Source organism: Oncorhynchus keta, unplaced genomic scaffold (genome assembly GCF_023373465.1).
Source record: "Oncorhynchus keta strain PuntledgeMale-10-30-2019 unplaced genomic scaffold, Oket_V2 Un_scaffold_14703_pilon_pilon, whole genome shotgun sequence".
In the NCBI taxonomy this organism is placed as follows: domain Eukaryota; kingdom Metazoa; phylum Chordata; class Actinopteri; order Salmoniformes; family Salmonidae; genus Oncorhynchus; species Oncorhynchus keta.
Window position 1 is genome coordinate 73,060 of NW_026290792.1, and position 27,281 is coordinate 100,340.

Consider the following 27,281-nt stretch of genomic DNA (forward strand, 5'->3'; position numbering starts at 1 on the left):
CTCGCAAAGCAGGCGTTGTCAAACACATTTCAGATTAAGGGTGAGAGTCGACAAATTAGTACGAGTGGAAACACCATGGAAACCGAATTGTCTGTTGTTTTTTTTTTTTTTTTACCTTCCTCGTCTTCAGTTTCCGCAAAAGAAATATGGTGAAACAAAAAACACATGTCATTTATCAGATCATAAATTGGTTCAATCCTTGACTTGAGACATTGCTCTATAGGAGACATTTATCAGATCATAAATTGGTCCAATCCTTGACTTGAGACATTGCTCTATAGGAGACATTTATCAGATCATAAATTGGTCCAATCCTTGACTTGAGACATTGCTCTATAGGAGACATTTATCAGATCATAAATTGGTTCAATCCTTGACTTGAGACATTGCTCTATAGGAGACATTTATCAGATCATAAATTGGTCCAATCCTTGACTTGAGACATTGCTCTATAGGAGACATTTATCAGATCATAAATTGGTTCAATCCTTGACCTGAGACATTGCTCTATAGGAGACATTTATCAGATCATAAATTGGTCCAATCCTTGACTTGAGACATTGCTCTATAGGAGACATTTATCAGATCATAAATTGGTCCAATCCTTGACCTGAGACGAGACATTGCTCTATAGGAGACATTTATCAGATCATAAATTGGTCCAATCCTTGACCTGAGACATTGCTCTATAGGAGACATTTATCAGATCATAAATTGGTCCAATCCTTGCCCTGGGACATTGCTCTATAGGAGACATTTATCAGATCATAAATTGGTCCAATCCTTGCCCTGAGACATTGCTCTATAGGAGACATTTATCAGATCATAAATTGGTCCAATCCTTGACCTGAGACATTGCTCTATAGGAGACATTTATCAGATCATAAATTGGTCCAATCCTTGACCTGAGACGAGACATTGCTCTATAGGAGACATTTATCAGATCATAAATTGGTCCAATCCTTGACTTGAGACATGGCTCTACAGGAGTCTATAGCCTTGTCCCAGGTCAAGTCAGAATCATGCTGATCATACTTACTATATAATAACCTCCATGACTGCATAAATTAAACTCTATTTGTGAGTTTAACAAAAAACATTTATTCAAACCCATGCGTATATAATTTGCATTCTCTAAATAATAGCACATCATCACTTGAAGGCTCATCTAGGGCTGTATCCAGTCTAGGAGGACAGGACAGTATACCATCATCTAGGGCTGTATCCTGTCTAGGAGGACAGTACAGTATACCATCATCTAGGGCTGTATCCAGTCTAAGAGGACAGTATACCATCATCTAGGGCTGTATCCAGTCTAAGAGGACAGTATACCATCATCTAGGGCTGTATCCAGTCTAAGAGGACAGTATACCATCATCTAGGGCTGTATCCAGTCTAAGAGGACAGTATAACATCATCTAGGGCTGTATCCAGTCTAAGAGGACAGTATACCATCATCTAGGGCTGTATCCAGTCTAAGAGGACAGTATACCATCATCTAGGGCTGTATCCAGTCTAAGAGGACAGTATACCATCATCTAGGGCTGTATCCAGTCTAAGAGGACAGTATACCATCATCTAGGGCTGTGTCCAGTCTAGGAGGACAGGACAGTATACCATCATCTAGGGCTGTATCCTGTCTAGGAGGACAGGACAGTATACCATCATCTAGGGCTGTATCCAGTCTAGGAGGACAGTATACCATCATCTAGGGCTGTATCCTGTCTAGGAGGACAGGACAGTATCCCATCATCTAGGGCTGTATCCTGTCTAGGAGGACAGGACAGTATCCCATCATCTAGGGCTGTATCATGTCTAGGAGGACAGGACAGTATCCCATCATCTAGGGCTGTATCCTGTCTAGGAGGACAGGACAGTATCCCATCATCTAGGGCTGTATCCTGTCTAGGAGGACAGGACAGTATCCCATCATCTAGGGCTGTATCATGTCTAGGAGGACAGGACAGTATCCCATCATCTAGGGCTGTATCCTGTCTAGGAGGACAGGACAGTATCCCATCATCTAGGGCTGTATCCTGTCTAGGAGGACAGGACAGTATACCATCATCTAGGGCTGTATCATCTAGGGCTGTATCCTGTCTAGGAGGACAGGACAGTATACCATCATCTAGGGCTGTATCCTGTCTAGGAGGACAGGACAGTATCCCATCATCTAGGGCTGTATCCTGTCTAGGAGGACAGGACAGTATACCATCATCTAGGGCTGTATCCTGTCTAGGAGGACAGGACAGTATCCCATCATCTAGGGCTGTATCCTGTCTAGGAGGACAGGACAGTATACCATCATCTAGGGCTGTATCATGTCTAGGAGGACAGGACAGTATACCATCATCTAGGGCTGTATCCTGTCTAGGAGGACAGGACAGTATCCCATCATCTAGGGCTGTATCCTGTCTAGGAGGACAGGACAGTATCCCATCATCTAGGGCTGTATCCTGTCTAGGAGGACAGGACAGTATCCCATCATCTAGGGCTGTATCCTGTCTAGGAGGATATTGCCTGACAATATGTACCTGAAACTCAAATCTAATGATATAATCTTTGATATTAACATTATCTTTCACTGAGTGAAGCCAAACCTGCACAGAAATCGACAGACTTCAACCCTTTTAGAAGGTTAGAAGAAACATTTGAATTATTATCACAACTGCTGATACACAGTGTAAAAAAGTTCAGGCTTAATTAACGACAGTATTTTTTGTACATTGATTATAAAGTCAACACAGAGGTGAGGACAGACGGGTTGAGAATGGACACCATCTGTCTGTTCTTCGGGAACCCAGTTGGGGGAGACACAGCTCTAAGAATAGAGGATGCTGTTGTACAGAAGGCTTCAACTCCACCTTGTTTAATTACATGTGGAGATACGTATCACTGATCATTAAAGTAAGAGTAGATTCTTTCAAAGTAATATTGTTAATTTTTCACTTACCCTCGATCTGATCACTGAAAAATAACAACAGTATACAGTTAACATCAATAGGCTCATTTAACTTAGAGTTATAAGTCCAACGGTTCGCTTCAGTAATAGAAATCACCATTCCTACCTGCATTAACTAAAACTTTAATGTCACCACCAATAAACCTCATGTCTATCCTGTTTCACTCCAACCGCAATGATTTACTAACAAGATACTCAGTGGTCAGGTTGTAAATGTCTCAGTCCCCACTGATAGCACCAAAACGTAATACACTTAGTTAGTTGTAAATTATTTGGTAGCGAATGAGCCTAACAAGGAAATTAAATCCTCAATCATAAAATAAATGAAATTAATTAAAATAAAAAGGAATAAAATGAATGATAAAATGTGAATACTTACACTTCCTCAGTGTCAGACATGGTGACAGTGGATTTACACCTGGAAGAAAAGTAGGAACGTTTCTTTATTTAAATGTGTTGTTTTATTGTAGGATGTTTTCCCCCCTTTCATCTGAAGGAGAATACCTGGGTAATACAAGGGAAGGAAAGGGGGGATACCTGGGTAATACAAGGGAAGGAAAGGGGGGATACCTGGGTAATACAAGGGAAGGAAAGGGGGGATACCTGGGTAATACAAGGGAAGGAAAGGGGGATACCTGGGTAATACAAGGGAAGGAAAGGGGGATACCTGGGTAATACAAGGGAAGGAAAGGGGGGATACCTGGGTAATACAAGGGAAGGAAAGGGGGATACCTGGGTAATACAAGGGAAGGAAAGGGGGGATACCTGGGTAATACAAGGGAAGGAAAGGGGGATACCTGGGTAATACAAGGGAAGGAAAGGGGGATACCTGGGTAATACAAGGGAAGGAAAGGGGGATACCTGGGTAATACAAGGGAAGGAAAGGGGGATACCTGGGTAATACAAGGGAAGGAAAGGGGGATACCTGGGTAATACAAGGGAAGGAAAGGGGGATACCTGGGTAATACAAGGGAAGGAAAGGGGGATACCTGGGTAATACAAGGGAAGGAAAGGGGGGATACCTGGGTAATACAAGGGAAGGAAAGGGGGATACCTGGGTAATACAAGGGAAGGAAAGGGGGATACCTGGGTAATACAAGGGAAGGAAAGGGGGATACCTGGGTAATACAAGGGAAGGAAAGGGGGGATACCTGGGTAATACAAGGGAAGGAAAGGGGGGATACCTGGCTCATACAAGGGAAGGAAAGGGGGGATACCTGGGTAATACAAGGGAAGGAAAGGGGGGATACCTGGGTAATACAAGGGAAGGAAAGGGGGATACCTGGGTAATACAAGGGAAGGAAAGGGGGATACCTGGGTAATACAAGGGAAGGAAAGGGGGGATACCTGGTCAGTTGGAAAGGGGGATACCTGGTCAGTTGGAAAGGGGGATACCTGGTCAGTTGGAAAGGGGATACCTGGTCAGTTGGAAAGGGGATACCTGGTCAGTTGGAAAAGTCAGGGGATACCTAGTCAGTTGGAAAGGGGGATACCTGGTCAGTTGGAAAGGGGATACCTGGTCAGTTGTCCAACTGAATGTATTCAACTGAAATGTGTCTTCCTCATTTAACCCCTCTGAATCAGAAAGGTGCGGGGAAGGGGGGGGTTAGCTAGTCAGTTGTACAACTGCATTTACATTTAATGTATTCAACTGAAATGTGTCTTACAATAGTGCATCATTTAATTCCCCTCTGAATCATCAGAGAGGTGCGGGGAAGGGGGCTGCCTTAACCAACACACTGCTGAGGTAAATTATATCCTCTTCATTCACATCCTTCCAACATCTTTTGACATCATTTGTAGGTTAAAACTTTCCTACGGTGCACTGAAAGGACATCTTAGTGTCATGTAGTACACACAACTAGCTAAGCACTTCTCCTCGTCCTCATTCAGGTCTCTGAAGCCCTCGGCTGTACAGGACGTGGAAGAACTCTCATTTCTAATCCTTCGGATATATATAAAGTGTCCTAAGAGGGTTCTTTCACACCTAGTGGTCCAAGACAGCTGCAGATGTCCTTCAGGCTTAGTCCTTTAGGATCTTATTACCCAGACTCAGCTGAGACCTTCTCTGTCCACATAGCTCCCAAATCCACCCTCTCCTCTTCTCCATATCTGGGCATCGTGGTCATTCATCACAACAAAGAAGGAATAAGTGATGATGGTAAGGAGAAGTCTGAGGATCCTTCCTGATTGGTTGGGTTCCACAAGACCATTCGGTTGACCCTTTGTGGTTTGTTTGGTTAACTTGTGATATTAAAGACTGGTTGACGATGATGACGAGTCTCCACCAGACTAACACTAAAACTATATAAAAACATTTGGTTGAAAATCTATCCTATTTTTTGTCTATGTGTGTGTGTGTGTGTGTGTGTGTGCCCATTTGAAGATTTCCTTGGGTTTGCGCCCCATGGACCTCCCGGTCGAGGCCGGCTGCAACAGAGCCTGGGCTCGAACCCACAGGGCCTCTGGCGGCACAGCCTTAGACCACTACGCCACCCGGGAGGCCCCAAGGGATGTAACCTTTGACCCATAACCCTCAGTCTAGAACACTCTGAGCAGCTGTATCTCCGTAGCTGTTTGAACCTGATAGAAAACACTGTACTGCTCTGTAGCAATGGAGACCTGTCTAAACGGACTATCGACCCGTAGCACTCATATCTGGAACCATGAAATGCTTTGAAAAAGGCTTTTGCTTGGCTCACGTCAACATCATCATCCCAGACACCCTTGGACCCACTCCAATTCGCATACCACCCCTCCCAAACAGATCCACAGACGACTCGATCTCTATTGCCCTCCACACTGCCTTCTTCCATCTGAACAAGAGGAACACATATGTGAGAACACTGTTCATTGACTGCAGATCAACGTTCACACGTGTCCTCCAAGCTCATCACACTAAACTAAGGACCCACTTCTTGACGGCCCCCCCGTTCCTCCCACCCTCAACTTGGGAGCCCATCAGGGATGCGTGCTTAGTCCCCTCCTGTACTCCCTCTTCACCCACAACTGCGTTGTTCATTAAGTTTGATGACAACACAACTGATCACCGACGACGATGAGACAGCCTTTAGGGAGGAGGTGAGTGACCTGGTAGTGTTTTAGGACAACAGCCTCTCCCTCAACGTCAGCAAGGCAAAGGAGCTGATCGTGGACTATAGAAAAACGGAGGGCCGAGCCACGCCCCCATCCACATCGACGGGACTGTAGTGGAACGGGTTGAAAGCAACAAGTTCCTCTGTGTACACGTCACTAAGCATCATGGTCCCCACACACCAACACAGTCGTTAAGAGGACACGACAACGCCTCTTCCCCCTCAGGAGGCTGAAATTATTTGTCATGGACCCTCAGGTCCTCAAAATGTTCCACAGCTGCACCATTGAGAGCATCCTGACTAGCTGCATCACCGCCTGGTGCGGCAACTGCTTGGCATCCGACCGTAAGGCGCTACAGACGGAGGTACGTTCGGCCCAGTACATCACTGGGGTCGAGCATCCTGCCATCCAGGACCTCTATACCAGACGTCAGAGAATGGCTCTATACCAGAGAATGGCCCGTCAGAGAATGGCCCTAAAAATTGTCAAAGACTCCGGCCACCCAGGTCATAGACTGTTCTCTCTGCCATAAGACTACTAACTAGTTAGTTAAATAGTTACCTGGACTGTCTGCATTGACCCTTTTTGCACTAACTCTTTTGACTAATCAAATACGCCGCTGTTATTGTTTATTATCTATCTATCCTGTTGCCTAGTTACTTTACCCCTACCTATACAGTATGCACAACATCTACCTCCATTACCTCTTACCCCTGCACATTGACTTGGTACTGTTACCCAGTGTATATAGCCAAGTTATCGTTACTCATTTAGTATTTATTCTTTGTGTTATTATTTTTCTATTTTTCTCTCTCTACGTTGTTGGGAAGGGCCCATCAGCATTTCACTGTTAGTCTACACCTGTTGTTTCTCTCTGTGTTGTTGGGAAGGGCCCGTCAGTAAGCATTTCACTGTTAGTCTACACCTGTTGTTTCTCTCTGTGTTGTTGGGAAGGGCCCGTCAGTAAGCATTTCACTGTTAGTCTACACCTGTTGTTCTCTCTACGTTGTTGGGAAGGGCCCGTCAGTAAGCATTTCACTGTTAGTCTACACCTGTTGTTTCTCTCTACGTTGTTGGGAAGGGCCCGTCAGTAAGCATTTCACTGTTAGTCTACACCTGTTGTTTCTCTCTACGTTGTTGGGAAGGGCCCATCAGCATTTCACTGTTAGTCTACACCTGTTGTTTCTCTCTACGTTGTTGGGAAGGGCCCGTCAGTAAGCATTTCACTGTTAGTCTACACCTGTTGTTTCTCTCTACGTTGTTGGGAAGGGCCCATCAGCATTTCACCCATCACGTTGTTGGGAAGGGCCCATCAGCATTTCACTGTTAGTCTACACCTGTTGTTCCTCTCTACGTTGTTGGGAAGGGCCCGTCAGTAAGCATTTCACTGTTAGTCTACACCTGTTGTTCCTCTCTACGTTGTTGGGAAGGGCCCGTCAGTAAGCATTTCACTGTTAGTCTACACCTGTTGTTCCTCTCTACGTTGTTGGGAAGGGCCCGTCAGTAAGCATTTCACTGTTAGTCTACACCTGTTCAAATGTTTTGCAATTGTGAGACGTGTCAAACAGTCCAACATCCGGGCTCAGATGCCCCCAGCAGTCTGGCTGGAGCAGCTTAGATTACAACCAGCAGTTAGTACCAGTTCCATACGTTAGTAGGATATATATTATCCTATGGTAAATGTACTGTGACAGTAGGAGAGACCACTTCCTCTTCCTAGACTCCAGTTCTATACGTTAGTAGGATATAGATTATCCTATGGTAAAATCTACTGAGACAGTAGGAGAGACCACTTCCTCTTCCTAGACTCCAGTTCTATACGTTAGTAGGATATAGTTAGTAAATCTAGGATAGACTGCTTCCTCTTCCTAGACTCCAGTTTATCCTATGGTAAATCTACTGTGACAGTAGGAGAGACTGCTTCCTCTTCCTAGACTCCAGTTCTATACGTTAGTAGGATATAGATTCTCCTATGGTAAATCTACTGTGACAGTAGGAGAGACTGCTTCCTCTTCCTAGACTCCAGTTCTATACGTTAGTAGGATATAGATTCTCCTATGGTAAATCTACTGTGACAGTAGGAGAGACTGCTTCCTCTTCCTAGACTCCAGTTCCATACGTTAGTAGGATATAGATTATCCTATGGTAAATCTACTGTGACAGTAGGAGAGACCACTTCCTCTTCCTAGACTCCAGTTCTATACGTTAGTAGGATATAGATTCTCCTATGGTAAATCTACTGTGACAGTAGTAGAGACTGCTTCTTCTTCCTGGACTCGTAAATCACTGTCTCTTTATCCATCTCTGTCTGTCTCTCTGTATCAGTGGCACGTACCTGCCCAGGAATATTAACAAACCCTCTATAATAAACACAGGAATCAATCACTCTTAAACGGTTAAATGTTGTGTTTCTTCAACCCTTTGTCTTTCTATCTATCTTTCTTTCTTACCTCAGAAAAGTTGAAAGAAGTGAGACTCCTTGGCGATGGATGGGGAGACTGGCTGTAACTCTTCTCATCAAATAAGTCCTTGTGTTATAGTGATATTTGATCTTGTCAAGCTGCTCATTGGCTGGGGTCTGACAGTGTGAGGTAGGGGAGTCGAGGGGGGGCCTGCGGCATCTTAACACCCTCAATAAGGAGATGGATGAAGGTGGGGAGTTGGGGGGGGGGGGATAAGGAGGGATAAGAGAAGGAGTGGGGTTCTGGTTGTGGAAAGAAGCAGCTGAGATGCTATATTTATATCTATATTTGTCGTGAGCAGCAGCAGAACTGATAGTGTGAGTAATGGGGATCCCAGTGGGCAGAACCTGCTGGAGTCTGGAGGGTTATACATCAGTGGCTTGGAACGCGGACAATGTCCCCCTGTGTGTTCTACCAGCAGGAATACAGGAATACACAGTCAGTCTGTCAGTCAGTCAGTCAGTCAGTCAGTCTGTCAGTCTGTCAGTCAGTCAGTCAGTCAGTCAGTCAGTCAGTCAGTCTGTCAGTCAGTCTGTCAGTCAGTCAGTCAGTCAGTCAGTCAGTCAGTCAGTCAGTCTGCCAGTCAGTCAGTCAGTCTGTCAGTCAGTCTGTCAGTCAGTCAGTCAGTCAGTCAGTCAGTCAGTCAGTCAGTCTGTCAGTCAGTCAGTCAGTCAGTCAGTCTGTCAGTCAGTCTGTCAGTCAGTCAGTCAGTCATTACTGAGTCCAGTCATGGGATGGCAGAGGAGAGGACGGTGTACTTTACAGACGACAAACCAGACAGTTATTATGTTACATCTTCTAGTATTTTGATCCAGTTATTGGATATACTGTACCTGTAGTGTTCTGTGTACTTCATGTCCTCCAGACGTTATAATATCAGGTATTAGATATACTGTACCTGTAGTGTTCTGTGTACTTCATGTCTTCCAGACGTTATAATATCAGGTATTAGATATACTGTACCTGTAGTGTTCTGTGTACTTCATGTCTTCCAGACGTTATAATATCAGGTATTAGATATACTGTACCTGTAGTGTTCTGTGTACTTCATGTCTTCCAGACGTTATAATATCAGGTATTAGATATACTGTACCTGTAGTGTTCTGTGTACTTCATGTCTTCCAGACGTTATAATATCAGGTATTAGATATACTGTACCTGTAGTGTTCTGTGTACTTCATGTCTTCCAGACGTTATAATATCAGGTATTAGATATACTGTACCTGTAGTGTTCTGTGTACTTCATGGGGGCGGCAGCGTAGCCTAGTGGTTAGAGTGTTGGACTAGTAACCGGAAGGTTGCGAGTTCAAACCCCCGAGCTGACAAGGTACAAATATGTCGTTCTGCCCCTGAACAGGCAGTTAACCCACTGTTCCCAGGCTGTATAATTTATTCATTAATTTCTGTGTAACTTATCCTCTGACATAGTTTGTATATTTATACTGTGTCTACATGCACGATTAAAAAAATGGTGTATATATTTTCTTATTCATTTGTACACGTATGTTGGTAACCCGATTTTGCATATGTATACATATTCATGATACATAATTTACATATTCATGTGCTGTGTTTTCATATTCATTTGTATTTGTTTACCTGTTTACATGACAGGGCACCTGCATAGTACTCAACTATGCTGCTGCACCCTTTCACTAAGTTGATCACGGCCTCAGAGAGAAGAGGACACCCACCGACATGCCGGCCTATCATATGAAACTCCCCCCCTCCTCTCTACTCAACACCACACCCACCGACATGCCGGCCTATCATATGAAACTCCCTCCTTCCTCTCTACTCAACACCACATCCACCGACATGCCGGCCTATCATATGAAACTCCCCCCCGCCTCTCTGCTCAACACCACACCCACTGACATGCCGGCCTATCATATGAAACTCCCTCCTTCCTCTCTACACAACACCACACCCACCGACATGCCGGCCTGTCATATGTAACTCCCTCCTTCCTCTCTACACAACACCACACCCACCGACATGCCGGCCTATCATATGTAACTCCCTCCTTCCTCTCTACACAACACCACACCCACCGACATGCCGGCCTGTCATATGAAACTCCCTCCTTCCTCTCTACACAACACCACACCCACCGACATGCCGGCCTATCATATGTAACTCCCTCCTTCCTCTCTACACAACACCACACCCACCGACATGCCGGCCTATCATATGTAACTCCCTCCTTCCTCTCTACACAACACCACACCCACCGACATGCCGGCCTATCATATGTCTGCCTCTAGGGGTTGTTGTGTAGGAGCAGCAAAACAGGAGCAGGAACAAGAACAGGAACAGGAGCAAGAACAGGAACAGGAGCAGGAGAAGGAACAGGAACAGGAGCAGGAACAGGAACAGGAACAGGAACAGGGACAGGAACAGGAGCAGGAACAGGAGCAAGAACAGGAGCAGGAGAAGGAACAGGAGCAGCAACAGGAACAGGAGCAAGAACAGGAGCAGGAACAGGAACAGGAACAGGAACAGGAACAGGAACAGGAGCAGGAACAGGAACAGGAGCAGGAGAAGGAACAGGAACAGCAGAGCAGGAGCAGGAGAAGGAACAGGAACAGGGACAGGGACAGGAACAGGAGCAGGAGAAGGAACAGGAACAGGAACAGGAGCAAGAACAGGAGCAGGAGAAGGAACAGGAGCAGCAACAGGAACAGGAGCAAGAACAGGAGAAGGAACAGGAGCAGCAACAGGAACAGGAGCAAGAACAGGAGCAAGAACAGGAGCAGGAACAGGAGCAGGAACAGGAGCAGGAGCAGGAGCAGGAGCAGGAGCAGGAGCAGGAACAGGAACAGGAGCAGGAGCAGGAGCAGGAGCAGGAGCAGGAGCAGAACAGGAGCAAGAACAGGAGCAAGAACAGGAGCAGGAGCAGGAAAAGGAGCAAAAACAGGAGCAGGAACAGGAACAGGAACAGGAGCAGGAACAGGAGCAGCAGAGCAGGAGCAGGAGAAGGAACAGGAACAGGAGCAGCAGAGCAGGAGCAGGAGAAGGAACAGGAACAGGAGCAGCTGAGCAGGAGCAGGAGCAGGAGCAGCTGAGCAGGAGCAGGAGCAGGAGCAGGAACAGGAACAGGAACAGGAACAGGAGCAGGGAACAGGAGCAGGAACAGGAACAGGAACAGGAACAGGAGCAGGAGCAGCTGAGCAGGAGCAGGAGCAGGAGCAGGAGCAGGAGCAGGAGCAGGAGCAGGAACAGGAGCAGGAACAGGAACAGGAGCAGCTGAGCAGGAGCAGGAGCAGGAGCAGGAGCAGGAGCAGGAGCAGGAGCAGGAGCAGGAGCAGGAGCAGGAGCAGGAGCAGGAGCAGGAGCAGGAGCAGCTGAGCAGGAGCAGGAGCAGGAGCAGGAGCAGGAACAGGAACAGGAGCAGGAGCAGGAGCAGGAGCAGGAGCAGGAGCAGGAGCAGGAGCAGGAGCAGGAACAGGAACAGGAACAGGAGCAGGAACAGGAGCAAAAACAGGAGCAGGAGCAGGAGCAGGAACAGGAGCAGGAGCAGGAACAGGAGCAAAAACAGGAGCAGGAGCAGGAGCAGGAACAGGAACAGGAGCAGGAGCAGGAGCAGGAACAGGAGCAAAAACAGGAGCAGGAGCAGGAGCAGGAACAAAAACAGGAGCAGGAGCAAGAACAGGAGCAGGAACAGGAGCAGGAACAGAAACAGGAGCAGGAACAGGAGCAGGAACAGGAGCAGGAAGAGGAGCAGGAGCAGGAACAGGAACAGGAACAGGAACAGGAACAGGAGCAGGAACAGGAGCAGGAGCAGGAGCAGGAACAGGAGCAGGAGCAGGAACAGGAACAGGAACAGGAACAGGAACAGGAACAGGAACAGGAGCAGGAGCAGGAACAGGAGCAGAAGCAGGAACAGTCCAGATCAGGTCATACTCAGAGTAGATCAGCAGGTTCTTTCTGCAGGGCGTGACCTGGTAATATATCTCAGGTGGTTGTGGAAACCCCCTGCCTCCCTGGGTACAGACAGCTCTGTGGTTGTGGAAACCCCCTGCCTCCCTGGGTACAGACAGCTCTGTGGTTGTGGAAACCCCCTTCCCTCCCTGGGTACAGACAGCCCTGTGGTTGTGGAAACCCCCTTCCCTCCCTGGGTACAGACAGCTCTGTGGTTGTGGAAACACCCTGCCTGCCTCCGTACAGACAGCCCTGTGGTTGTGGAAACACCCTGCCTCCCTACAGGTAGCTCTGCAGCTGTCATGGTCCTGCCACGGTACAGGTAGCTCTGCAGCTGTCATGGTCCTGCCTCGGTACAGGTAGCTCTGTAGCTGTCATGGTCCTGCCTCGGTACAGATAGCTCTGTAGCTGTCATGGTCCTGCCTCGGTACAGGTATCTCTGTAGCTGTCATGGTCCTGCCACGGTACAGGTAGCTCTGTAGCTGTCATGGTCCTGCCTCGGTACAGGTAGCTCTGTAGCTGTCATGGTCCTGCCACGGTACAGGTAGCTCTGTAGCTGTCATGGTCCTGCCACGGTACAGGTAGCTCTGTAGCTGTCATGGTCCTGCCTCGGTACAGATAGCTCTGTAGCTGTCATGGTCCTGCCTCGGTACAGATAGCTCTGTAGCTGTCATGGTCCTGCCACGGTACAGGTAGCTCTGTAGCTGTCATGGTCCTGCCACGGTACAGGTAGCTCTGTAGCTGTCATGGTCCTGCCACGGTACAGGTATCTCTGTAGCTGTCATGGTCCTGCCTCGGTACAGGTAGCTCTGTAGCTGTCATGGTCCTGCCACGGTACAGGTAGCTCTGTAGCTGTCATGGTCCTGCCACGGTACAGATAGCTCTGTAGCTGTCATGGTCCTGCCACGGTGCTGCGCTGGCTGCAGTTCTGCTGTCACAGTGGAACAGGTACTGGGTGCATCAGGGTTTTATTTTTGGAGTGGTTGTCGACGGGAAATCGTTGCCCTGCTATGGTAGACAGGGTTCAGCTCACTCAGTCCAAGATGACCCTGCCTCTGTGAGGTTACACTCCAGTCTGGGATTATAGCAGCTAAGACCAGCCAGAGAGTTTGCCCCTAACTAGGAATCCCTAAGGTAAACACAATGTAATTCAGTGTCTGTCCGTGTGATTGGCTAGATCATGTTACTGTCCTGTTATGTGTTGATTTGCATGGACAGGGAGTAGGCCAACTACATCTGTTGGGGATTTGCTCCCCGGAAATGCATTTGAACCTCTCAAAAAGCCATGAATATGATCAGTTCACCAAAAAAAGGTTGTATTTGTAGACCTACACTTAAACATGTTGCTCGTTTTACATCAGTAATGAACAGATGAATGATATCTGCCTAGCAACACAATCTCTGTCATATCACTGGACTTGAAAATGTACTTGTGTAGAAATAAAGACAGATTCTAATGAACGTTGTGATATTTGGAGATGTTTTCTGTGTACAGTGACAGTATTTGCCTGTAAAAGTGAATTATTCTTTGTTTGACAGTGTAACAAGCCAATAGTCAACTGCTACATTAATAAACTGGCGACAAATTTGACTAAACTTAAATTGTGTCGACAAAAAAAAAAAAACGTGTGATTGTGGACATAGACATGCCGACGTAAATACAACTTTGTTTTCCGATCGTCATTTGGCATCGTTTATGTCTGTTTTTACTTGTGGTTGATTCATTCTCACTGTTCTAAAGTAAAGGAGCTTAACTTGAGGTCAGAGGACAGTGTGAAGTTAATCTTACACTTTCCTCTCTGGAGCCTGTGAGTTGGAGGCCTCCCAGTCTAACCCCCAGGCTTTAAAAAGGGTGACCTCTTCTCATGTATCAAGCATTGGGTTTAAGGTCTGGGGCTGTAGGAGCTGTAGGGGGTGTAGGGGGTGTAGGAGCTGTAGGAGCTGTAGGAGCTGTAGGGGCTGTAGGAGCTGTAGGGGCTGTAGGGGCTGTAGGAGCTGTATGAGCTGTAGGAGCTGTAGGAGCTGTAGGAGGTGTAGGGGCTGTAGGAGCTGTAGGAGCTGTAGGGGCTGTAGGAGGTGTAGGAGGTGTAGGAGGTGTAGGGTCTGTAGGAGCTGTAGGAGCTGTAGGAGGTGTAGGAGGTGTAGGTGGTGTAGGGGCTGTAGGAGCTGTAGGGGCTGTAGGAGCTGTAGGAGTTGTAGGAGCTGTAGGGGCTGTAGGAGCTGTAGGGGATGTAGGGGCTGTAGGAGCTGTAGGAGCTGTAGGAGGTGTAGGAGCTGTAGGGGCTGTAGGAGCTGTAGGGGCTGTAGGAGCTGTAGGGGCTGTAGGAGCTGTAGGAGGTGTAGGAGCTGTAGGGGCTGTAGGGGCTGTAGGAGCTGTAGGAGCTGTAGGGGCTGTAGTAGGTGTAGGAGCTGTAGGAGGTGTAGGATCTGTAGGAGCTGTAGGGGGTGTAGGGGGTGTAGGGGCTGTAGGAGCTGTAGGGGGTGTAGGGGGTGTAGGGGCTGTAGGAGCTGTAGGGTCTGTAGGAGCTGTAGGGGCTGTAGGGGCTGTAGGGGCTGTAGGAGCTGTAGGAGCTGTAGGGGCTGTAGGAGCTGTAGGAGCTGTAGGGGCTGTAGGGGGATGTAGGAGCTGTAGGAGCTGTAGGAGCTGTAGGGGCTGTAGGGGCTGTAGGGGGTGTAGGAGCTGTAGGAGCTGTGGGAGCTGTAGGGGCTGTAGGGGCTGTAGGAGCTGTAGGAGCTGTAGGGGCTGTAGGGGCTGTAGGAGCTGTAGGGGCTGTAGGGGCTGTAGGGGCTGTAGGGGGTGAGGTGTAGGAGCTGTAGGGCTGTAGGGGGTGTAGGAGCTGTAGGGGGTGTAGGGGCTGTCGGAGGTGTAGGAGCTGTAGGGGCTGTAGGGGGTGTAGGAGCTGTAGGGGGTGTAGGGGCTGTCGGAGGTGTAGGAGCTGTAGGGGGTGTAGGGGGTGTAGTAGTTAAATGGGTTACATTTGGTAGAAACGGTCCAATTGATATTCTGAGAACATTAACAACAAATGTCCAGTTAAACATTTTCCAGTTAAACATTTTCCAGAGAACCTTTGTTGAACCATATTTTTTTGTTTTGTTATTTTAAACCTAATATAAAGTCTGGAAAATCATCTCCACAGATTAGAAGGTATTCCACCCCGGTAGGGTCTGTGGTCCCGTTTGGTAGATCATGTTGTCATGGGGAGAATCACAGTTGTATACTCCTCACGTCCTCTCTCCTCACCTCCTCACGTCCTCTCTCCTCACCTCCTCACGTCCTCTCTCCTCACCTCTTTCTCAAAACCCATTGGAGAAGGTTGGAGGAGGAACCTCTGACTTTCAAATCCAATGGATTTTGAGAACTAGACGAGGAGAGAGGACGTGAGGAGTAGACAATTGAGTATGCAATTGAGGTCTTCCCATGCGGTGGCCTGGCTGTGGCCTACAGAAGCTGTGGCCTAGTAATGGCCGCGTTCCAGGTCAGCTTTATTGTAGTCTCAGAAGACTGACAAATCATATTCATTTGGTTCCTAGGACATTTAACACATCTTATCATCTGAACAGTGTGACTGAATAAAAGACGACCTGAAACGTACCCATTGGTTCACAGAGCACAGGGGGATTGATTCACTGCCTGTAGGACAGATAACTGCAGAGAGCAGGTGTCTGGTGTCTCACGATACCTTCCCCCTCTCTTACCTCAGACTAAAATTAGGTCCTGGACCTTTTCCCAGTGTCCCAAGAGGCAGCCAGACCTATATTAGAGCCCCGGGTGTTTAGGAAACAAAACCCTTCCTTTCCCTGTAACAAGCACCACGTGCTACTGTATCATACAGAACATGGCTGTTGCAAATGGAGGACTTTATTTCAGAATAGACACATGCAAACTATTTATTTTATGAGCGTGGACTTTTTCTGCCCCATGAACAATATTTGCCCGTAGTGTTTTTTAAAGTTCTTCAAGCTCTGTCAAGTTGATGGTTAATCATTGCCATTTTCAAGTCTTACCATAGATTTCAAGCCGATTTGAGTCAAAACTGTAACTTGGCCACTCAGGACCTTCAATGTCATCTTGGTAAGCAATTTCAAGTGTAGATTTGGCCTTGTATTTTAGGTTATTGTCCTGCTGAAAGATGAATTCATTCCTCAGTGTCTGTTGGAAAGCAGACTAAACCAGGTTTTCCTCTGGGATTTTAGCTGTGCTTAGCTCTATTCTGTTTCTTTTTATCCTAAGACACTCCTTAGTCCTTAACAAAGTCCTTGCTCATAACAAGCATACCCATAACCTGATGCAACCACCACCATGCTTGAGAATATGAAGAGTGGTACTCAGTGATGTGGTGTGTTGGATTTTCCCCAAACATAATGCTTTGTATTCAGGAGTTGTTTGCAGTATTACTTAAGTGCCTTGTTGTAAACAGGATGCAAGTTTTGGAATATTTGTATTCTGTACAATCTTCCTTTTTTCACTCATTTAGGTTTTCATTTTTATTTTATTTTACCTTTATTTAACTAGGCAAGTCAGTTAAGAACAAATTCTTATTTTCAATGACGGCCTAGGAACAGTGGGTTAACTACCTGTTCAGGAGCAGAACGACAGATTTGTACCTTGTCAGCTCGGGGATATGAACTTGCAACCTTTCGGTTACTAGTCCAACGCTCTAACCACTAGGCAACCCTAGGCTTGTGGAGTAACTACAATGTTGTTGATCCATCCTCAGTTTTCTCATATCACAACCATTAAACTCTAACTGTTTTAAAATCACCATTGGTTTCATGGTGAAATGCCTGAGCAGTTTCCTTCCTCTCCAGCAACTGAGTTAGGAAAGATGCCTGTATCTTTGTAGTGACTGGGTGTATTGATGCACCATCGGAAAACCTAATTGATCATTCATCAAGCTGAAAGTGTTGGTGCCCTTCTTTATGAGGCATTCTTCCCTGGTCTTTGAGGTTGAGTCTGTGATCAAATTCACTACTCAATTGATATTAGTCATTAAAAAACAATGTTAACCACTGTTACTGAACACAGCATGTGACAATGCAATATATTAGGCATTTTATGAACCACATTTATGAACAAACTTATTTAGGCTTTTCCATAGAAGGGGTGGAATATTATTGACTAAAGACATTTCAGCTTTTCATTTTAATAATTTCACAAATGTTCTCCAAACAATATTCCACTTTCACATGATGGCATATCGTGGTAGATCAGTGACACACGATCTCAACTGAATCCATTTAAATTCAGACACAAACACAACATAGTCTGGGTAGTTCCATATGGTTTCCGTTTCCCAATGATGGAGACCACTGTGCTCTTGAAACTGTCATCACTGTAGAAATAGTTGAATACCCTTCCCCAGATATATACCTCATCACAGTTCTCTCTCAGAGATCTACTGGCAGTTTAATACCCTTCCCCAGATATACTTCATCAGTTCTCTCTCAGAGATCTACTGGCAGTTTAATACCCTTCCCCAGATATACCTCATCACAGTTCTCTCTCAGAGATCTACTGGCAGTTTAATACCCTTCCCCAGATATATACCTCATCACAGTTCTCTCTCAGAGATCTACTGGCAGTTGAATACCCTTCCCCAGATATTCCCCAGATATACACCTCATCACAGTTCTCTCTCAGAGATCTACTGGCAGAATACCCTTCCCCAGATCTAGTTCTCTCTCAGAGATCTACTGGCAGTTTGAATACCCTTCCCCAGATATATACCTCATCACAGTTCTCTCTCAGAGATCTACTGGCAGTTTAATACCCTTCCCCAGATATATACCTCATCACAGCTAAATAATAATAAAATAATATGCCATCTCTAGAGATCTAGCCTAGATACAATCATGTGTGCATATATTCTACGTATGGCAGTGGTCCGGAATCGAACCCACTACCTAATGGCGTAGCGCCATGCTCTACCAACTGAGCAGAAGGACCAGATATATACCTCATCACAGTTCTCTCTCAGAGATCTACTGGCAGTTTAATACCCTTCCCCAGATATACACCTCATCACAGTTCTCTCTCAGAGATCTACTGGCAGTTTAATACCCTTCCCCAGATATATACCTCATCACAGTTCTCTCTCAGAGATCTACTGGCAGTTTATTGGACGTCATGCAGTTGAATACCCTTCCCCAGATATATACCTCATCACAGTTCTCTCTCAGAGATCTACTGGCAGTTGAATACCCTTCCCCAGATATATACCTCATCACAGTTCTCTCTCAGAGATCTACTGGCAGTTTAATGGACTTCATGCTATAGTTGAATACTAGATATACACCTCATCACAGTTCTCTCTCAGAGATCTACTGGCAGTTTATTGGACTTCATGCTATAGTTTCTGATCTGACAACAGTGGGACCTTGTATAGACAGGTGTGTTCCTCTCTAAATCATGTCCAATTTAATTTAACCTGAGATCAATTTTGCGTGTCATAACAAATAAAATACTTATGCAAATGAGATATTTATTTATTTCATTTTCAATATATATATATTTTTTTTAAACAACCATGTTTTCAATTTGTCATTATGGGATATTGTGTGTAGATGGGTGAGAGAAAAATAAATGTAATCCATTTTGAATTCAGGCTTTAACAGAAACAAAGTGTGAAATAAGTCAAGGGGTATGAATACTTTCTGATAGACACTGTATAGTACAGTTTCATCTAAGAGATACTTCAACATATTATAATCTGAAATGCACTGAGTAGGATGGTCCTCCCTAACCTGTTAAGGAAGTATAGAACTGAGTAGGATGGTCCTCCCCTAACCTGTTAAGGAAGTAGAGAACTGAGTAGGATGGTCCTCCCCTAACCTGTTAAGGAATAGAGAACTGAGTAGGATGGTCCTCCCTAACCTGTTAAGGAAGTAGAGAACTGAGTAGGATGGTCCTCCCCTAAGGATCCTCCACTGCAGGACACAGGTTGCACAGACCGTTGACAGGGCTAATGATCTAAGTGAATTCAACCACAAAAAAAATGACTAAGCAAGCTAGAACAACAAATGAAAGGGAGTCATAAAAACTACCTCTTTGCTACAACCTCTCCTGGGTTGGGTAAGTTTGTCACCTGATCATCTCTAATGTAGCCTAGATGAATCAGATAGTTAGATATATCACCTGATCATCTCTAATGTAGTCTAGATGAATCAGCTAGTTAGTTATGTCACCTGATCATCTCTAATGTAGGCTAGATGAATCAGATAGTTAGTTATGTCACCTGATCATCTCTAATGTAGTCTAGATGAATCAGATAGTTAGTTATGTTACCTGATCATCTCTAATGGAGCCTAGATGAATCAGATAGTTAGATATGTTACCTGATCATCTCTAATGTAGCCTAGATGAATCAGATAGTTAGATATGTTACCTGATCACCTCTAATGTAGACTAGATGAATCAGCTAGTTAGTTATGTTACCTGATCATCTCTAATGTACCTGACTAGCCTAGATGAATCAGCTAGTTAGTTATGTTACCTGATCATCTCTAATGGAGCCTAGATGAATCAGATAGTTAGATATGTTACCTGATCATCTCTAATGTAGCCTAGATGAATCAGATAGTTAGATATGTTACCTGATCATCTCTAATGTAGCCTAGATGAATCAGATAGTTAGATATGTTACCTGATCATCTCTAATGTAGACTAGATGAATCAGCTAGTTAGATATATAATCTGATCATCTCTAATGTAGGCTAGATGAATCAGATAGTTATATGTCACCTGATCATCTCTAATGGAGCCTAGATGAATCAGATAGTTAGTTATGTCACCTGATCATCTCTAATGGAGCCTAGATGAATCAGAGTTAGTTATGTCACCTGATCATCTCTAATGGAGCCTAGATGAATCAGATAGTTAGTTATGTCACCTGATCATCTCTAATGTAGCCTAGATGAATCAGATAGTTAGTTATGTCACCTGATCATCTCTAATGTAGCCTAGTTGAATCAGATAGTTAGTTATGTCACCTGATCATCTCTAATGTAGCCTAGATGAATCAGATAGTAGTTATGTTAGATCATCTATGTCACCTAGATGAATCTCAGATAGGTTATGTCTCCTAGATGAATCAGCTAGTTCAGATAGTTATATTACCTGATCATCTCTAATGTAGCCTAGATGAATCAGATAGAGTTATGTCACCTGATCATCTCTAATGTAGGCTAGATGAATCAGCTAGTTAGTTATGTCACCTGATCATCTCTAATGTAGCCTAGATGAATCAGATAGTTAGTTATGTCACCTGATCATCTCTAATGTAGGCTAGATGAATCAGATAGTTATGTCACCTGATCATCTCTAATGGAGCCTAGATGAATCAGATAGTTATGTCACCTGATCATCTCTAATGTAGCCTAGATGAATCAGATAGTTAGTTATGTCACCTGATCATCTCTAATGTAGGCTAGATGAATCAGATAGTTATGTCACCTGATCATCTCTATTGGAGCTAGATGAATCAAATAGTTATGTCACCTGATCATCTCTAATGTAGCCTAGATGAATCAGATAGTTAGTTATGTCACCTGATCATCTCTAATGTAGGCTAGATGAATCAGAGTTAGTTATGTCACCTGATCATCTCTAATGTAGGCTAGATGAATCAGATAGTTAGTTATGTCACCTGATCATCTCTAATGTAGGCTAGATGAATCAGATAGTTAGTTATGTCACCTGATCATCTCTAATGTAGGCTAGATGAATCAGATAGTTAGTTATGTCACCTGATCATCTCTAATGTAGTCTAGATGAATCAGATAGTTAGTTATGTCACCTGATCATCTCTAATGTAGGCTAGATGAATCAGATAGTTAGTTATGTCACCTGATCATCTCTAATGTAGCCTAGATGAATCAGATAGTTAGTTATGTCACCTGATCATCTCTAATGTAGACTAGATGAATCAGATAGTTAGTTATGTTACCTGATCATCTCTAATGTAGGCTAGATGAATCAGATAGTTAGTTATGTCACCTGATCATCTCTAATGTAGTCTAGATGAATCAGATAGTTAGTTATGTCACCTGATCATCTCTAATGTAGACTAGATGAATCAGATAGTTAGTTATGTTACCTGATCATCTCTAATGTAGGCTAGATGAATCAGATAGTTAGTTATGTCACCTGATCATCTCTAATGTAGGCTAGATGAATCAGATAGTTATGTCACCTGATCATCTCTAATGTAGCCTAGATGAATCTCTGAATAGGCTAGATGAATCAGCTAGATGAATCAGATGAATCAGATAGTTAGTTATGTCACCTGATCATCTCTAATGTAGCCTAGATGAATCAGCTAGTTAGTTATGTCACCTGATCATCTCTAATGTAGCCTAGATGAATCAGATAGTTAGTTATGTCACCTGATCATCTCTAATGTAGCTAGATGAATCAGATAGTTAGTTATACCTGATCATCTCTAATGTAGGCTAGATGAATCAGATAGTTATGTCACCTGATCATCTCTAATGTAGAATCAGATAGCTAGATGAATCAGATAGTTAGTTATGTCACCTGATCATCTCTAATGTAGCCTAGATGAATCAGATAGTTAGATATATAATCTGATCATCTCTAATGTAGGCTAGATGAATCAGATAGTTAGATGAATCACCTGATCATCTCTCTAATGTCAGATCATCCTAGATGAATCAGATAGTTAGTTATGTCACCTGATCATCTCTAATGTAGCCTAGATGAATCAGATAGTTAGATATATAATCACCTGATCATCTCTAATGTAGTCTAGATGAATCAGATAGTTAGATATATCACCTGATCATCTCTAATGTAGGCTAGATGAATCAGATAGTTAGTTATGTCACCTGATCATCTCTAATAGCCTAGATGAATCAGATAGTTAGATTATGTCACCTGATCATCTCTAATGTAGGCTAGATGAATCAGATAGTTAGTTATGTCACCTGATCATCTCTAATGTAGCTAGATGAATCTAGATGAATCAGCTAGTTAGATATATAATCTGATCATCTCTAATGTAGCCTAGATGAATCAGCTAGTTAGATATATAATCTGATCATCTCTAATGTAGCCTAGATGAATCAGCTAGTTAGATATGTTACCTGATCATCTCTAATAGATGTACCTGATCATCTCTAATGTAGGCTAGATGAATCAGCTAGTTAGATATATCATCTGATCATCTCTAATGTAGGCTAGATGCTAGATGAATCAGCTAGTTAGATATATAATCTGATCATCTCTAATGTAGGCTAGATGAATCAGCTAGTTAGATATATAATCTGTTATACCATCATCTCTAATGTAGCCTAGATGAATCAGCTAGTTATGATATATAATCTGATCATCTAGATCTAATGTAAGGCTAGATGAATCAGATAGTTAGATATATAATCTGATCATCTCTAATGTAGTCTAGATGAATCAGCTAGTTAGATATATAATCTGATCATCTCTAATGTAGTCTAGATGAATCAGCTAGTTAGATATATAATCTGATCATCTCTAATGTAGTCTAGATGAATCAGCTAGTTAGATATATAATCTGATCACCTCTAATGTAGTCTAGATGAATCAGCTAGTTAGATATATAATCTGATCACCTCTAATGTAGACTAGATGAATCAGCTAGTTAGATATATAATCTGATCACCTCTAATGTAGTCTAGATGATTCAGATAGTTAGATATATAATCTGATCACCTCTAATGTAGGCTAGATGAATCAGCTAGTTAGATATATAATCTGATCACCTCTAATGTAGTCTAGATGAATCAGCTAGTTAGATATATAATCTGATCACCTCTAATGTAGTCTAGATGAATCAGATAGTTACAAGAGAGAAAAGAGTTTAAAAAACAGCAGTAATCAACAATATCATAGGAATTGGTTGCCATATATAACATCTTAGAGGACGTATACTGTGGTATTGCACGTCGTTATCTGTAACCAGTTGCTTGTTGCTACTGATAATTATGGATAAGGAGAATTATGGGGAGAATTTACCTCGGCGGTAATTAATGACATAGGTTAGGAGAACTAAAACCGACAAAGGATAAGATGAGTTGGGTTAAATTTAGAATAAGGGTTGGGATTAGCTAAAATGCTACAGTTGTAGCTGACGTAACTCAAAACATGCAGTTGGATTGCTAGACTGTTGCGGAGAACATCAACCCATCCTCCCCGACCAACCTCCCAACATGTGTTTCTGGCTCATGTAACTACACCATTAGTAGGTATCATACGTCTTGGAGGTGCTCAGAAATAGGTCAAGTGTATTTCGTCTCACTCTGAGGCCAGGCTGTTTTTTCATAGTAGGGCAAAAGGGCTGGTTCTACAGCACCACTAGGACTCTATCTGTACCCGTGCCTGATCCAGATTAGCATGGTTGATCCAAATTAGCGTGGTTGATCCAGATTAGCGTGTTTGATCCGGATTAGAGTGGTGATCCGGATTAGAGTGGTTGATCCAGATTAGTGTGGTTGATCCGATTAGAGTGGTGCTCCGGATTAGAGTGGTTGATCCAGATTAGCGTGGTTGACCCAGATTAGCATGGTTGACCCAGATTAGCGTGGTTAATCCAGATTAGCGTGGTTGATCCAGATTAGAGTGGTGATCCAGATTAGCGTGGTTGATCCAGATTAGCGTGGTTGATCCAGATTAGTGTGGTTGATGCAGATTAGCGTGGTTGATCCAGATTAGTGTGGTTGATCCAGATTAGTGTGGTTGATCCAGATTAGTGTGGTTGATCCAGATTAGTGTGCATGATCCAGATTAGTGTGGTTGATCCAGATTAGTGTGCATGATCCAGATTAGTGTGGTTGATCCAGATTAGTGTGGTTGATCCAGATTAGTGTGGTTGATCCAGATTAGTGTGCATGATCCAGATTAGTGTGGTTGATCCAGATTAGTGTGCATGATCCAGATTAGTGTGCATGATCCAGATTAGTGTGGTTGATCCAGATTAGTGTGTTTGATCCAGATTAGCGTGGTTGATCCAGATTAGTGTGGTTGATCCAGATTAGTGTGGTTGATCCAGATTAGTGTGGTTGATCCAGATTAGCGTGGTTGATCCAGATTAGTGTGGTTGATCCAGATTAGTGTGGTTGATCCAGATTAGTGTGGTTGATCCAGATTAGTGTGGTTGATCCAGATTAGTGTGGTTGATCCAGATTAGTGTGGTTGATCCAGATTAGTGTGCATGATCCAGATTAGTGTGGTTGATCCAGATTAGTGTGGTTGATCCAGATTAGTGTGGTTGATCCAGATTAGTGTGGTTGATCCAGATTAGTGTGGTTGATCCAGATCATAATGGTTGATCCAGATTAGTGTGGTTGATCCAGATTAGTGTGGTTGATCCAGATTAGTGTGGTTGATCCAGATTAGTGTGGTTGATCCAGATTAGTGTGGTTGATCCAGATTGCCTTGTTTGACCCAGTGTGAAGGGTACAATCACAATCAATTGTTGTTCCAAAACCGATTGAACCACCAAAACCTTGATTTTAAAATGAAGATTGGATTGTGTTATGATTTCTGTTATGTAATATGATTTACTTTTAACCAGTAAAAAACCAACAAACAAGTCGCATTAGGTAACAATATTCCCATAGAGCACCTGACAAGGTTTTACCTAAATATATAAACTTCATATGGAGACATGTTTATACTTGCCTCACATATTATAATCCTTTTAAAGGGACTTCTTATTGTCTATTTCAACTATTGAGGTTTTATAAAGTTACCCAGTACCCCCAGGAAACCCGAAGCCCTTTAAGAACGTATTTTAACGAGCCGGTTGTCATGGGATGCCAAATCTATCTAAAGCAGTTTTCATAGAGCCATTAGCAGTGGTTAAATAAAGAGCAGGACAGCTGTGAGGGCTGGCCCACATTACTGAAACAACATGCGCAGACCACAGGATCAGTATACCATGACCTCACCCACTAGTGGAAACAACATAGAGATTGATAGAACCACAGAAATAGGACTTGACTGTTTAAATACTGTTAATAAGTTATATCACACAATGGCACATTTACTTCATTCATTTACTTTATTTAATTTTTTTAATTAAAGTTAACAAATAGTAAATTAAAACACATTATTCACTAAAATACATCATGGATAGGATTGTCCAAAATAAACGAGTACAAACATGAATATTTTTGCATAATTGTATATTTTTGACCGTTTGTGAATAATTTTATACCAGGTTGGCAGTGTGTTGCTACAGAGAAAATCAGAGAAAATCATACTGGTACACATAACATACTACATATGCTTCAGACCTGGTACACATAACATACTACATATGCTTGCTTCAGACCAGACATAACATACTACATATGCTTAAACATGTTGATCTAAACATAGTTTTTAAGAGGAATATGTCGGCTAAATGAAATGGATGATAAATATGATGTGAAGTGATCGTCGAAATAATCACAGTCCAACGTCTGTTCTTCACAATTCCTCAAGGCATTGTCCAGCTGAAAAACAAACCGGGAAGAGAAGAGGGATGTCAATGATTCATTTATATTCATTACAGTAACACACTAGTACGTGGCATCTTCTGTTTGTGTCAAATGTTTTCAGTATGTAATGAATTTTGTCTTAATAGAAGCTCACAAAAAAAATTAAAGACGTGGGTTAATGTTTTGGTAGATTTATGTCAAATAAATATATCATTTTGTCATTGATGTTTTGTCTTTGTTTTGTCTTTTCAGGGGGTTAAAATGAATCGCTGATGGCAGTCAGGTACAGCAATGGACTCCAGCCGGATCTTCCCGACCCCTCCCAGCCTCCCCTCCCCTGCTGCCCAAACCAGACAAGGCCAATGCCCGGCTGCAGAAACTCATCAAGAAGAGTGCCAAGAAGAAAGCCCGACCCTCCCAGACTCCCATCCCCTTCCGCTCCTGTCTGTCCCCGTACACGAAGCTTCGGACCTCGAGCACAGCGACACACACTCGACTCCTCCCGGTCACCGGACTTCAGTTTCCCCATTAGGCCTCTGTATGATCCACACCCCCGCTCTCCGTTCTCGTTCCCCCCCAGTGGTCCATATGGTAACAATCCTTACGGCCAGACAGGGGTCTTTCCCCCCCTGGACTACACCGCTCCCATGCAGACATCAGAGAACCAGGTGGCGCCCCTCTTTGAGTGCTCGTCGTTTATGTTTGACGATGACGACACAGAAAGCATGATGCCACCCTCGCCTCCGCCACCCCCACCCCCACCCCCACCCGTACCTGAGTTCTCACAAGGCCCAGCAGTTCATCTGTATGACTTGTATTCATCTGTAGCACTGAATTCGTCTGGGTCGGTGGCCACGGCAACAGTAGCTCCAGACTCAGTCCCCAGTGTACCACAGTCAACTCCCCCAACTCCATGTTCCCCTAAGATATCAACTCATGTTATGACTCTTTCCCCACCAGTACCTAGTGGTCCGGGTCTGGCACCATTACCCGCTCAGGTCCAAGGTCCAGTCCCACTTCCTGCTCCAGTACTGATGTCAGCGCCAACCCTTCAGACACAACCTCTGACCTCAACCCATCAGGTGACGACACCCAGTAAGCCAAAGGATGAGGCTCCAAAGACCACACCAGCTTTGCTCACTAATAACCTTGGTTCTGAAGATCACATTATGAACAAAGTGGCTTCTAAGACGGTCAGCACGCAAATAAATCAAGCTGATTCCCGTAAAGTCAAACCTTCTGACGTCATCCCACAAACAATGATTTACACGTCCAAGGCAACGTTTTACGAAATCTCCAAGCCTGCACTTCCAGACATAACAGGAGTGAATATATTGTATCAAGGAGCATCGTTATCCACT

General features: G+C 44.1%; 3 protein-coding genes and 1 long non-coding RNA gene across 7 annotated transcripts in view; 1 reads left to right on the forward strand and 3 right to left on the reverse strand.

Moving 5' to 3' along the window:
• LOC118383740 (troponin T, fast skeletal muscle-like) overlaps positions 1-8,630 on the reverse strand; it is a 39,582-nt gene extending 30,952 nt beyond the window's left edge. Inside the window, exons 1-3 of the mRNA XM_052513984.1 lie at positions 8,509-8,630; positions 3,342-3,380; positions 2,954-2,967 (exon numbers count right to left, since the gene is read on the reverse strand). Of these exons, the coding sequence (XP_052369944.1) occupies positions 2,954-2,967; positions 3,342-3,380; positions 8,509-8,576 (121 nt within the window). The 5' untranslated portion in view covers positions 8,577-8,630. The remainder of the gene's footprint in view (positions 1-2,953; positions 2,968-3,341; positions 3,381-8,508) is intronic.
• On the reverse strand, positions 3,418-4,297 carry LOC127927510 (uncharacterized). Of its 4 annotated transcripts, none has more exons than XR_008127876.1 (3): positions 4,180-4,297; positions 3,598-4,016; positions 3,418-3,499 (listed from the first exon to the last, which is right to left on the reverse strand). It is a non-coding gene; the product is annotated as an uncharacterized LOC127927510 (long non-coding RNA). The 4 variants fall into 4 exon arrangements; XR_008127875.1 differs by having other exon boundaries at positions 3,457-3,565; positions 3,695-4,016; XR_008127874.1 differs by having other exon boundaries at positions 3,463-3,532.
• Positions 8,631-10,218: 1,588 nt separating the features above from the next.
• Positions 10,219-26,252, forward strand: LOC127927508 (UPF0746 protein DDB_G0281095-like). Its single transcript, XM_052513983.1, has 3 exons — positions 10,219-10,475; positions 11,779-13,578; positions 26,173-26,252. Exons 1-2 carry the CDS (start codon positions 10,219-10,221, stop codon positions 12,461-12,463), a joined length of 942 nt encoding a protein of 313 aa, XP_052369943.1. The 3' UTR covers positions 12,464-13,578; positions 26,173-26,252.
• Positions 25,706-27,281, reverse strand: part of LOC118379942 (caldesmon, smooth muscle-like) — a 42,520-nt gene continuing 40,944 nt past the window's right edge. Inside the window, exons 7-8 of the mRNA XM_052513985.1 lie at positions 25,802-25,935; positions 25,706-25,734 (exon numbers count right to left, since the gene is read on the reverse strand). Of these exons, the coding sequence (XP_052369945.1) occupies positions 25,910-25,935 (26 nt within the window). The 3' untranslated portion in view covers positions 25,706-25,734; positions 25,802-25,909. The remainder of the gene's footprint in view (positions 25,735-25,801; positions 25,936-27,281) is intronic.

Excerpts from the sequence above, each read along its gene's own strand:
- LOC127927508 (XM_052513983.1), top strand. The coding sequence starts at position 10,219 with ATGCCGGCCTATCATATGAAACTCCCCCCCTCCTCTCTACTCAACACC. Across the intron at positions 10,476-11,778 it reads GACATGCCGGCCTGTCATAT|AGCAGGAGCAGGAGCAGGAG; the intron begins GTAACTCCCTCC and ends CAGCTGAGCAGG.